A 13,334-nucleotide genomic window follows, 5' to 3' on the forward strand; every position below is an offset into this window, starting at 1 on the left:
ACAATGGGCCAGTGTTATCTAGTAAACCCAAAGACTATACACACGCTGGAAAGATAGTAGGAAGGATCTGGTGAGTGTCTATCCTATCCTATGAAACACAGAGCATCCAAGAATACATCAGTAAAATGAGCTGCTGAGAGAATATCCGAGGCAGCGGAAGACATGGAGGAAGATCAAGCAGAGGAAGTGCCATGGCAAGACAAGACCCTGCATGGGATGTTCCATCGACAGATAGCTGAGAGACAGGCATTGGGAAATCCAACCAGTGGCTGGAAGTGGCTTGACTAAAAGGCAGCACTGAGGTCCTGATCATTACAACACAAGAACAAGCCCTAAGCACCAGATCCATAGAAGCACCACATAAGGCAGGATTTGAGGTACAGATTATGCAGAGAGGCCTCAGAGTCCAACACACAGTGCCAGGTTGTAAGATGCAGGTAGGAACAGCATGAATGGCACAACCAAGTAACTGCCATTGTATATGGCAATATCTACAACATGTATGGATTAGACTCTCCCCAAGCCCCAATGGGAGATTCCACAGAAGGTTGTGAAAACTAACAGGGCTAAGATCCTGTGGGATTTCCAGATCCAAGTGGTCAATCAACCAGAATCATGGTATAGCCGAGAACCAGAAGATAATGGTCTAATCACTGTAGTATTTTCCTCCAATTTTTCTACAGCAACAACACTGAAAGGTGTGTTGGTCTAAGAGAGAGCAACCCCCCCCCAAAAAAATCACCCAGCCAGCTTTTGGGTCTAAGGCAGGGGTGGATTCTACTTACCTTTACTACTGGTTCGCAACGGAAGCGTGCTCACTTCTGAGCATGCGCAGATCGTCATTTATGATCTCCGTGCGGGTGGGCGGAGTCTCCCGCCACTTTTACTACTGGTTCTAAAGAACTGGACAGGACCGGGAGCAACCCACCACTAAGGAACACCTAAAATCACACTTTCCTAGTTTCTATGCCAATACCTTAACAACACCAAACTGGCTCATATGGTATCTCATTTAGATTAAAGGAATAGAATTAGAGAGAACAACAAAATGTCTTGGGTTGCCCTATTGATGCACAGTTAGATTGTGTAAAATAAACTTAAATTAGGCTATCAGCAGCCAATTCATTACATGTAATTTGGGGAAACAAATACAAAGTGATAATTAGATAGTTATTGAATCTAGTTTAAGGAATAACAACTCCATCCCCTGCTTAAACTTCATTTTACTTTCTTGTTTTAATGTGGGGAAAGAAAGGAAAAAAGATACAAAAAAGAAATGGAAAAAAGGGACAAAAAAGACAAAATTATAATACCTATGTATAAATTCAAATCCAATATGATTCTGTTTTAGAATCATAACAGATATATTTCATTATAAAGTATATCAGTTTGAATATAGATAGTCCTCGCTTAACAACCCTTTGTTTGAAATTATGATTTGCTGAATGAAGGGACTTATGAACCATGCCTTGAAGGTATGCCCATTGCAAGTTATGTACTCCATGGTACATAATACAACTGGTTGTCAAGCACTCTATGTTCATGTGATTTTCATTTGCAATCTTCCCTACTGGCTTCCCCAGAAAGTCAATGGGGGAGCTGGCAGGAAGGTTACAAAGTGCTGCTGTGAGGAATCCCTGTTGTCTCTGGGGGCTGGCTGGCTGAAAAAGGTCTGTCTTGAAATCAAGGCAGGATTTTGGCACAAAGATTTTGTAGGATGGGCATTTATCAGCAGCATCTGGAGACAAGAAGATTGCCTCTCATTTCTGGAGCTGATTGCAAACATTCTATGCTGCAAATACTCCATACCAAGATCCTGCCTAGGTTTCGCGGCAAACCTTTTTTAGCTATACTCTTTGAGAGTGAAAGGGCTGCCTACCAGAGTCATTCAACCCCATGTGGGGCATAATTGTTCTGGCAGGCAGCTCTCTGAGGGGGAAAGAGCTGCCCACTCTGTCAGAGGGTTTCGGCCCTGCACGGGGCATAGTCCCTAGGGCAATTCTTTGAATGCAAAAGAGCTGCCCCTGGAAGATTTGGACTCATGCAGAACAGAATGCCTGTGGCAGGCAGCTCTTTCACTCCATCAGCTTAAAAAGCTGGAAGATCGCTTAATGACCACAACTAAGAGCACTGGGATTGCAGTCATTGAGCAATCATTGAGCAAATCACTCATATGATGTCTTGTTTAACAACTGTTTCGCTCAATGACTGAAGATTCCAATCATGAATTGTGGTTGTACGTTGAGGATACTGCTAAGAGGCTGCAAAGGAAATGCTTGGAAAGCAGCACAATAAAAATATCTTTATCCCAACAGGATTTAAACTGGCTCATTAATAATAAATAATATTACTTAATGTTTTCAATGGGAAATTTCCTCTAAGCCACGCTTGACATGAGATGGGCATCATATAAATTTAATAAATAAAAAATAAATAGTAAAATAAATTTAGAAGAATGAATTACATTTGATTATCTTATATTTCAATTTTATGTTGATCTGAAATAAAAAAAAACATGGAAAAAATCTGAAACAAAATTGTTCAATAAGTTATGCATAGTACATCAACTTTGCTAGCTTTCCTGTTTCTGCATGTCCCACTTTCAAAATGTCATTTAAAAAAAGATGCTTAACAAAAGAACACATTATGTTCTAGCATCTGCTATGTGATTTAAAAAAAACATTTCCTTGAGTGGTCCTTAGGAAAAGGAAGTATCCTATTTGAATTCTAGGCCTAAAAAGGATACAGAGAAATTTTTGTGGATCAGGAAGAGAGGTAATGAATGACTACTCTTCCCTATTTATAGACTTCTAAGTGCTAAAATTTCAAGTTTCTCCAAATCTTGTCTTGAAACTCTTTAAACACTGGTCTTAGTTCTGATTCAGAGGGCCAATCAAGTCCCAAACTGAGTACCATGTAACTGCCCTTGACTTGCCAACATTAAAAAGCTCACAATATGTTTCCCTTCTGCAAAATTTGGAATTGGTTATCTTGTTCTCCCTAATGTAAATCACATGCTGTACCAATATCCTACGGATTCTTGCTACATTTTAAAAAAATATTCATTATCTGAAGAAACTAATACACAAGAGTTCAATGTAAGTCTAAAAGGTTTTGGAGAGTTGTATTATCTCCTGGCCTGATGTCACTGAGTCATTAAAAATGCACTGTGGATTTTTATATATTATTTTGTACAATTATTTGTAGAATTTAAAAAACCCTAGAGTTATATATGTAGAATAAAAAACAGACTGTTCTTTTCTTTAATATTACAATGGTATACGACACTAGGCTATTCTCAGTCTTTTTCGTTCTCAAAATGGGATCCACACTTTCTAAATAGCGTTTTTTTCCATTTAGCTGGAACTGTAAGTTTGGGTGATTCAACAAATATTGGGTGATTTAGTAAAAAGGACTCGAAGCAGGTTTGGGAATAAAAGAAGCCATAATTTGTTCTTTTCTGCACTTCAGTCCTACATAAATTACAATGCCATACATCGTTGCTAATGAATAAAGTATTTTATTTTCAGGAGAAAAATGCAGGCAACTTTCAGTGTCCATTTCTTGAGTACAAGGTTAAGACCCATTATCAAGATGGTCTTGAGACTAAAAAGGAAGAAGAACCAAAGTCATTGGTAGAGTATTGATTGCATTTGGTTAGGGTCAATGGAGAAGAGTTATCAAGAAAGGGCAATATAAACAAACATGCACATGCACACATATACACACTCTTGTCTCTGCTCCTTATTAATCCAATTGTCTTTTTCCATTTACTAATAGACAACCTCAAGCATAAAATTTTAACACGTGTGCAATATTTCTAATATCCAGCTCTACACAGAGTTATTTTAACTAATATGTTATTAGTGAATACCTCAAATCATATTGTGTTATTGTGCGATATGATATTGTGTTGAACTAGCAGTAGGGAACCCAAGTTCAGGCTCACCCTCAGCCATGGAAACTCAGCAGGTGAGTTAGCTTATCTCACTGGACTATCATTGTGCGAAAATAAACGGCAGGAGGAAACAATATATTTACTGCCTTGAGCACCTGAAAAAGATAGGATGTAACTATCTGTTCTGTTTAAGAACAGAACAGAACAGAACACAACACAACACAACACTTTATTTGGCCAAATGTTATTAGACACAAGGAATTTGTCTCAATAATTAAAATATATTACAGATATATTTCCCCAGTGGATATATTGTGCATATCTGCTTCTCATTCTGATATTTTATATCTAATTTTCCTAACTTTGCTATATTTAACTCTTTTCTAGGTATAGTCTAGTGTTGCCTCTGTCCTAGACCCATATCCTGCAGTCCTATCTTTTTTCAGTCAGATTCTGTCAAATCTCTTCCAAGACATACTTCTTCAAGGAATCTAGGTCAACTCCCAGGGGTCCTCTCATGACACAACTTGCTGGTTAAACCCCTGACAAAAGATAAACAGAGAAACATAGTTTGCATCAAAAGAATTCAAGATTTCTATGTAGTTAAACATGCAAGAGGAAAAAGAATGAAGAAACAATGCCTTTCAATAGCATTATTATGTTAAGAACAAAACTGCTTCTCAGTTTCTAGCAGAAATTCCAAAATGAAGCTTCCTCCATCAGTGTTACAACAAACACAAAGGAGGAGAGGTTGCTATAGTTTGAATTTCTGTTCATCACGCTTCTAGTAAGGACAAAGAAGTACTAGAAACACTCAACACTATTAATCTGTGTTATGATCCAATCCACATCGATACAACTAGGAAAGTATGCAGAAAGTGCCAAAAATCTATATATGGAACTTTCCCTATTTCTTCCCACTTCTGAAGCATTAGCAGATAAAGTATCTATTTTGTTAATATAGTACATAGATAAGGCTTTTTTTTCTTTGTACAACTTCCTTTCTATAAAAACATGCAGAATCTTGTTTTGGCCTAATTGTAACTCAGCAATAACTACAGAATTGGTTCCTGGTAAATCTAATTGCACAGGTAAATGAACAAGAGCTATTAAGATCTCTACTTTATTATTCTACCTTTAATGTTACAAATTATTTGTTATATTTTTTCCTGAGTATACATTTCCTACATTATCAATCAGATTAGAAATATAAAATTCTAAAATAAATGGTCTTCATAATAAAATAATAAAATTAATCTGACAATCTGAAACTAATGTAACTATTAGCTGAGATTAAAACCAACCAAACTAAAGACGACCATTTTTTTTCAGTTGCATCCCATTCCTTGCTCCTCTTTGTCTTTTGGGGTGGGTGGGAAGAAAACCACCCCCTATTTGTTTGTTTTGTTTTTTTTTTGAGGCGGGGGGAGAAACCAGACATATCTGAGATATTTGCATTTTGCTTTTTTTCTTGTTTGGCATGTAGGCAGTGGGGATGCTCAAAACAACCAGCAAAATCTATCCAGCATTTTATTATGACTTCCCAGACACATTTATCATAATATGATACCTGTTAGGTAAACAATTAATGAAAGCAGATGACCTAGAATGACTATCAGAAACGGTAGAATTTCTACCGTCTCTCCTAAGAAGAAAATAATTCAGTAAATTATTTCTCAGTTATTTATCAAGTGTAGGTTAAAAAGGTAACTAAAAAGTGCTGTGCACACATTTTGTAGTAATATCAGATCGCTTTTCTGCCCTCCACTACTCCACCTACAATTATTCTGAATATTTCAGCAACAAATCGTTGAAATCAAGATTTATAACTGCCTATAATTCTGCTCTATTCTTTCTCCCTAACATCTAGCCATAGATAAGTTTCAACTGAAATAGGTTTTGACCTGTTATCAGTAACAGAGGGCCATTTCTCAGGCCTGATGAAGCGTAATCTGCATTGATTGTTATCTGATTAGAAGAGAATGCAGTTTGGCTTCCCCCCATTACTTAAACCAGCATCTCACTGTTCGTCCTTAGAGACCACAGCTTCACTCAGGCAGAGAGTGTCTAGACAGTATTCATGATCCATCTGTCTGGCACAGCCAGGCTGATGGCAAACTCTATTAGAACTGGATTTTTTTTTTCACTCTTTCTCTCTCATTCCTCCCCCAATATTTTTTTCTTCTGTGAAGCATAATCTGACACTGAAAATTACTATCATTGTTGCAGTTCTTAAAACGGCAGTGTCAGACTTTCATTAACATCTATACCAGACGGCTACATATTGTAATAAATGAAAGAGTAACCCAGATGAGGGTCAGCCCTTCATGCAGCACTCCTGAAAAAGAGGTGGGGAGGGAGTGGGAAGAAAGAGGGAGGGAGGGAGGAAGAGAGGAAGAGAGAGAGAGAGAGAGAGAGAGAGAGAGAGAGAGAGAGAGAGAGAGAGAGAGAGAGAGAGAGAGAGGGATCTCAGTCATTTATCTGATATAGGTAAACAGTACCTTGCAAAAACTCTCTGTGTGAACTACATGTAGATAATGTCCTTACTGTATTATAAACATGTTCTAAATCCTTTGGAATGTATTTAAAAGTCTGGTGTATTTAAAAGTTGCTTAACCCACAAAATTTATAAAACACACACACATTTCCACAAAATTCTATTAATGCTGCATTTGACATTATGAAAAGGATTCACAAAATTTAGGGAGTAGTGTATGGTATAGTTTTCAAATACATCACAGACAGTGATAATAACAATGTGATTATTTTACACTTGCTTTTTAACATTTAAGTACTTGAATGGAACCATAATTTTATAATCTAAGATTGTCATTCCTATTTATACATCCTGGCTACATTTCTGAACAATGAAATATGAGCAAGAAATCATGTTACAATTATCATATCTGTGAAATCCATTGTATCTCCTGGAGCAATGTCATGAAATACAGGCTGAATGAAAATAATGTTGGCATAACAGTGTCAATGTTTTTACAAGAATATTATTAACTATGTATAGAGTTTCGCAGTTAATAAGTAGAGTGTAAGCAATCTCTGGGCCAGATTTTTTCTCTCTTTCGCCAATCTTTTTAGCAAATTAATAAACTATTTTAAATTATTTAACATTGTCAATAAATGTTTGTCCTTTCACTTGACACTTGATAATTCTTGCAAAAAAAAAATATTAACTGGTTATCTACCATCTCTTTATTTGTTTGACCAAATAAGCTACCATCTATCTATCCACTTCCCATTTATCCTTGGTCGAAATAAGTAACTTCTTATTCATTTGAGTTTTATAAAACGTTAATATATACTATTTCAATTGGATGCAGAATATACCTAAGATTATTTTAGTATGACGTCATGCAACAGGCAGTACAGCTAAATTTTACTAACATATGAGCAGAAGCCTTACTCATCAAAGCATTTCTCCTGTAAATCAGCAAGGAATTGATGATGCTCCTCTACTCCAAGCACACAAATTAACTCTGTACAGTGAACAATGCCAATACAATAAAGGTGCAAAGATTTCTTGCAGAATTATTATTTTGGGCTACAAGGGCATGGAAGAGAAAACATGCAATTTAGACAATAAATTGAGTAAGACAGAATTCTCAATCAATGTTTTGAATTTACCAATCTGCAATTCAATCATTTCTTCTGTACAGCTCTTCCTCTGTATTATCTGTATTCTCAGAGTCTACATGCTCTGACCCAGAATAGAAAGTGGATTTATATTCTCTTACAGTGGGCATATGAATATGAAAAAAAGCTATAAAATCATATTGATATATTTGCTTTCCTTGCATCCAGGCTACAAAGAATATTGACTAGGTCTCTTTGTCCCAAATTTTCTATGGTCTTAATAATAGATCACGGCAATCATTCTGAAATGTCAAGTTTTATAACCATTAAAGCATAATGCACCAAATGTGGCAAAAACCACGATGATAAATCCTTACCACTTCTGTCATCAGTATATTTGGTTGTTAAGTACTCCTCACAAAGGATATATCTAATGCAAAAGTACAGAATGCTATAATTAAAGTAACTGTAACAATGCATTAATTAATTGTGCTGCTGAATGAGCAGTATTTCACTTCCCTTGTAATTTAAAACTGCTGGGCAAGTTGTTCTATCACTGCACCTGGCCCAACACTATCAACATGTGGAATGCTTAAAAACATCTGGAATCTATTAATGCACAAAATCTAGCATCCTCCCCAATCTGGCTTCATGCCAAGAAAGCCTGCATGAAAAGAAGCTGAAAATTCATAATGTTCTGTTTGGTGGGAAAGGAGGTGCAGCAGAAAAACACTTTGCTCAACAGCTGATCAGCGAGATAAACCTTTTCAAGAAGAGCTCTGTAGGGATGGTCCCAAAGGAAGGTTGGGTGATAGAAACACAAGCAGCACTCAGTTGTATGCATCCAACTGAGCAATGGATAAGGATGGAGAATAAATCTGTGTCTATGAATCTATAGACATTTGAAGAATTCTGCCATTATGTACAGCTGTAAAACAAAAAGCTCCTACTCAAAAAATTAATTTACAAAGTAAAAGAATTATTAACATACATTTTATTATTTAGAGGCAAATGAAATCACTTCAAATTTAAAAGGTATTCTACAAATCTGATATAGGGAATCCTAGATTTATAACCGTTAGTTTATCAATCATTCAATGTTATGACAGCCGTGAAATAGCAATGATTGATTCTCGCACTTATGACCATCGTAGTGCGTCTGTAGTCATGTGATCACGATTTTGGCACTTGGCAACCAGCATGTGTTTACAACCATTACAGCATTCCAGCAGGGGTGAAAACCAGCAGGTTCTGACAGGTTCTGGAGAACCGGTAGCAGAAATTTTGAGCAGTTCGGAGAACCAGCAAATACCACCTCTGGCTGGCCCCAGAGTGGGGGGGAATGGAGATTTTGCAATATCCTTCCCCCAGGAGTGGGGAGGGAATGGGTATTTTGCAGTATCCTTCCCATGGAGTGGGGTGGGAATGGAGATTTTGCAGTATCCTTTCCCTGCCTTGCCCACCAAGCCACACCATGCCACGCCCATCAAGCCACACCCACAGAACCAGTAGTAAAAAAAAACTGGATTTCACCACTGCATTCCAGGATCGTGCAATTCTCATTTACAACCTTCCTAGCAAGCTTTCAGCAAGCAACGTCAAAGGGGAAACTGGCAGGGAAGGTCACAAATCGCAATCATGGGATGTCTACCTTAATGACCACTGTTTGGATTTGCTTAATGATTATGACAAAAAAGGATAATAAAATTAGGTGCAATCGTGTGATGCCTCAATTAACGACCACAGCAACAAATTTTCCAGTCCCAATTGTGATTGTAAGTTGAGAACTACCTGTGTTCAAATCTTTAAATGCTTTAGACACATCTACAGTTTCGGTCCTAAGACAACTGCAACTGTTTATTAAAAGGATTCCAGTGTAACTCTAAAACCTAAAATAAGCATGGAGATAGTGGAAATACATCAGGGGTGGGTTCTACTTACCTTTATTATCGGTTCGCAGCGGGGCTGCGCACATGTGCTTACTTTTCTTATGTGTGCGCGCGCTCTTCTGCGCATCCACAAAAGCGTTTTGGTGACGTCGGAGTCAGTGGGTTGGGCCTCCTGCCAGTTTTACTACCGGTTCTATAGAACCGGTGCGAAGGGGGGGGCAACCCACCACTGAAATACATCAGTGAGCATTTCCAGTCAGGTGTCACACTAAAGTAAAATCCATTGGCAGAAATTCAGATTTGCAGCAAGCGCAAATACAAATTGGGACAGATTCAACCTCCTCTCACTGATGGAATATAATCTGGAAATTCTCTCAGCTAAACTAGCATATGAACAAAGTGCAAGAGCATGGTCAGAAAACTTCTTTGCTAATATTGGCATCCTGTGAAATACCCAAGCTTGCCATTTTCATTTTGTAAAAACTCAGTCACAGCTTACTCGCTTTAGAAACAGCATCATTTTATTCGAAGTTTCTTCTCCAAGGAAACTACACGCTTTCTAAATTACCTTCCAGTCAATTAGGTGTTTTTCATCTCTGGTACGTTATAGGAACTCATGATTCCACACTAATGTCATCCCATTAAAGCCAAACACTTAATTTACAGCAAAAGGCAAGATTTGTATATCAGACGATGTATACACAAATTCTGATTGTTAATAGCAATAGCAATTGCATTTAGATTTATATACCACTTCACAGTGCTTTACAGCCCTCGCTAAGCGGTTTAAAAAGTCAGAATATTGCCCCCAACAATCTGGGCCCTCATTTTACTGACCTTGGAAGGATGGAAGGCTGAGTCAACCTTGAGCCGGTAAGACTTGAACTACCAAACTGCTGGCAGTCGACAGTTAGCAGAATTAGCCTGCAGTACTGCATTCTAACCACTGTGCCACCACAGCTTTTAAGATTAATGTGATGGCTGTGACACTAGTGCTCTATGTACTTCTTAAGATGCTCCAATTAATTCATTTTTAAAAATACTATACATGCGTGTATATGAGCCCATCAGCGGACAAGCCAACCCTTGAAATTTTAATCAAAATATCATGAAAAATGACTCACCTGCTAATAAACCAAAGCTCAAAATTTTCATATTTTAATTTTTACCAATGGTACGTTGTTTCATTGTAATTTGGTTAAAAAATTGAAGGTCAGCCTATCCATGGGTGGGTTTATATACGAATATATACGGGATATGTGGATACTTTTAAAAAGTACTTTGTTGTCACATATACTCACAGATAAACCCATCTGTTGATAATCCTAATTCAATTTTGGGAGTATATTTTGACACCTAAAATTTTTGGCTTATCTGGAAATATATATGATATATTATTCTAAGCAACCTTTTCAAAATCTTTGAACAAAATCATAGGATTTGTCTTCAGTTCAGCTACTGAATTCAACAGGATTGTGTTCTATTCTGTCAAATTCTGTCAAATATTCTGACAATAGAGATTATATTGTGTCTTATTTGTTTGCTTGAGCGATGAAATGTCTTATATTAATCTTCACTATTTAAAGCGTAATTAAAAAGAAAGTCACTATCTTATATAATCTTTTTGAATAATATGAAGGAAAGCTCACTTTGATGCTACCAGAAAGGCTATATTATCATGGAATATATACCATATTAGAATTTCTCTGCATTTAAAACCTAATGTGAAAATATGGTTTGTAATTATATCAAAATAATTTTTAGCTGTAGCTGGACAGAACTGGGCCAAAAAAAAAAGCATTAAAAAGTACATCATGTTTTAGATACTATATGCCATCCTATAAATACTTAGATTTTCGGCAAAATTAAAACTGGACAAAATCCAAAGGATCCTCTTTAAGAGTCTGAAACAAATTGCTTTCTGTGTTTTAAAAGGTCAAAACGGGCCTGGTGGCTCAGCAGACTAATAGCATTGTGATTAACACCAGCTGTCTGCAATTACTGTAAGTTTGAATCTCATCAGGCTCAAGGTTGACTCAGCCTTCCATCCTTTCTAAGGTAGGTAAATTGAGGACCCAGTTTGTGGGGGCAATAAGATGACTTTGTATAAATATACAAAAGTATGAAGGCTATTGCTTAATGCATTGTAAGCTGCCCTGAGTCTCCGGAGAAGGGCGGCATATAAATCAAATTTAAAAAAGAAAAAAAAAATCTATACATATCTAATGGCAGACAATACATATGAAGACCAGTCTAGTTTTACTCAGTCCTTCTGCTAATATTTGGCTGCTTGCCACATGGATACTCCTACTCAGCCTAGATAATCCTGAAACCTCCATCACTGACAAACTGTTAGCCTCTTCTGTTTTCCGAATAAAGAGCATATTAGCTCATACATATTAGCTGTATGAAGTTCTATCAATGAGCATGAGAAATTAGTGCTGAAAACTAGTGGCCCCCAACCTTTTGGGCACCAGGGACCGGTTCTGTGGAGAGAGGTTTTTCCATGCGCCTGAGGGGGCGTGGTTTCATGTGCTGCCTGCATCCTGAGGATGGAGCTTTGCTTGTTTGCGTGGCCCGATTGCTGGCATGCCATGGCTCAGTGCCAGTCCATGGACCAGGGTAGGGGGCCTCTGTTGTAAGCAATTAAATTCCCAGTGTCTTCTTTTTTGATGAAAATTTAATGTACTAATAAAGCATAGCAACTGAGAAGAAAGAATATGATAAATCACAACTATGACTATATTTTTATTCTCTGTTGTAATAATTACATACAGTGACCAGTTTCTACTTCGATTCCAGTATCCCCCAACAATACCAGCAATAACAAAAGAAATATAACAAAATTCACAGCAAACTTATAACTGGCAAGTACTCACAGCTGAAGATGCTTGGAGGTGGATGTTCAGTTACAAGTAAGCAGTTCTCTTCATCGCTATTATCCCCACAATCATTCTGTTCATTACAGAGCAGTGAGGCACGATATAAGCATTTGCCACTGGTGCAGGTGAATTTGCACTCTGAAAAGGTACACAATAAAAGGAAAGCACAAATGAATACAATCTATTTTCTGTTTCATTGTATATCAGATCTGTAGTACAACATATTCAATACACATGTAAGATATGACAGTAAAGGACTTTTCTACTCAGTTGATCCTCGAACAGGAATGTTAAGTACAATACAATTTAATAATAATTTAAGTGGCAGAAGGAATGTCAGCATAACCATATTCATCACAAATACATTAGACATTTACAGTCAACAATGTTGGATACCCATACGTGAGTAGCACTTATTTTCCTGGCTTGTTGGTTGACTTCTCCCTATGCATTCAAGAGTTGTTTAAATGTCTTGCTCACATTTATTACTTGCTTAATGACTAATCATTCAGTAGCCATTCAATACTGCAAGGCCCAATGCAGACCACATGGGAGTTGGAGCTGGGAGAGCCAAGATCATGATCATTGAGTGGGTGGATGACTCACTTAATGACCATTAGAAGAGTTGGTCTTAGACTTATAATAACTCTAAGTCACTTTAAATATACACTAATCAGCATACATTAAAATTAAATTTTGTTGCACACAGTTCTTAAAGGGTTACCATCTCCAATATGCATTACATAAACATGACAAAATAAATAACATAACATAACATAACATAACATAACATAACATAACATAACATAACATAACATAACATAACATAACCACATCAGTGGTGGGATTCAGCCGGTTCTCTCTGGATTGGGTGAACCGGTAGCAGCGACTGCAGGAGGCTCCGCCCACCCACCCATACGCATGCACAGAAGGCTGTTTAACTCACCAAAGAGCTTTTCTGTTTAAGGAAGGCCAATTTAAACGGTGGGCAGACCCCACAACTTCTATTGTTTCATACAGTATATGAAATTCAATAAGCATGGAAAGCTCTTTTCATTCCATGCCTATTAAGTAAGC

General features: G+C 37.2%; 1 protein-coding gene across 2 annotated transcripts in view; it reads right to left on the reverse strand.

Moving 5' to 3' along the window:
• LDLRAD4 (low density lipoprotein receptor class A domain containing 4) overlaps positions 1–13,334 on the reverse strand; it is a 260,918-nt gene that overhangs the window by 126,144 nt on the left and 121,440 nt on the right. For both annotated transcript variants that reach the window (XM_034429402.3, XM_034429403.3), the window contains exon 4: positions 12,255–12,395. In XM_034429402.3, the coding sequence (XP_034285293.1) occupies positions 12,255–12,395 (141 nt within the window). The remainder of the gene's footprint in view (positions 1–12,254; positions 12,396–13,334) is intronic.

This window comes from Pantherophis guttatus, chromosome 3, assembly GCF_059756535.1.
Source record: "Pantherophis guttatus breed Tessera chromosome 3, ASM5975653v1, whole genome shotgun sequence".
Classification (NCBI taxonomy): domain Eukaryota; kingdom Metazoa; phylum Chordata; class Lepidosauria; order Squamata; family Colubridae; genus Pantherophis; species Pantherophis guttatus.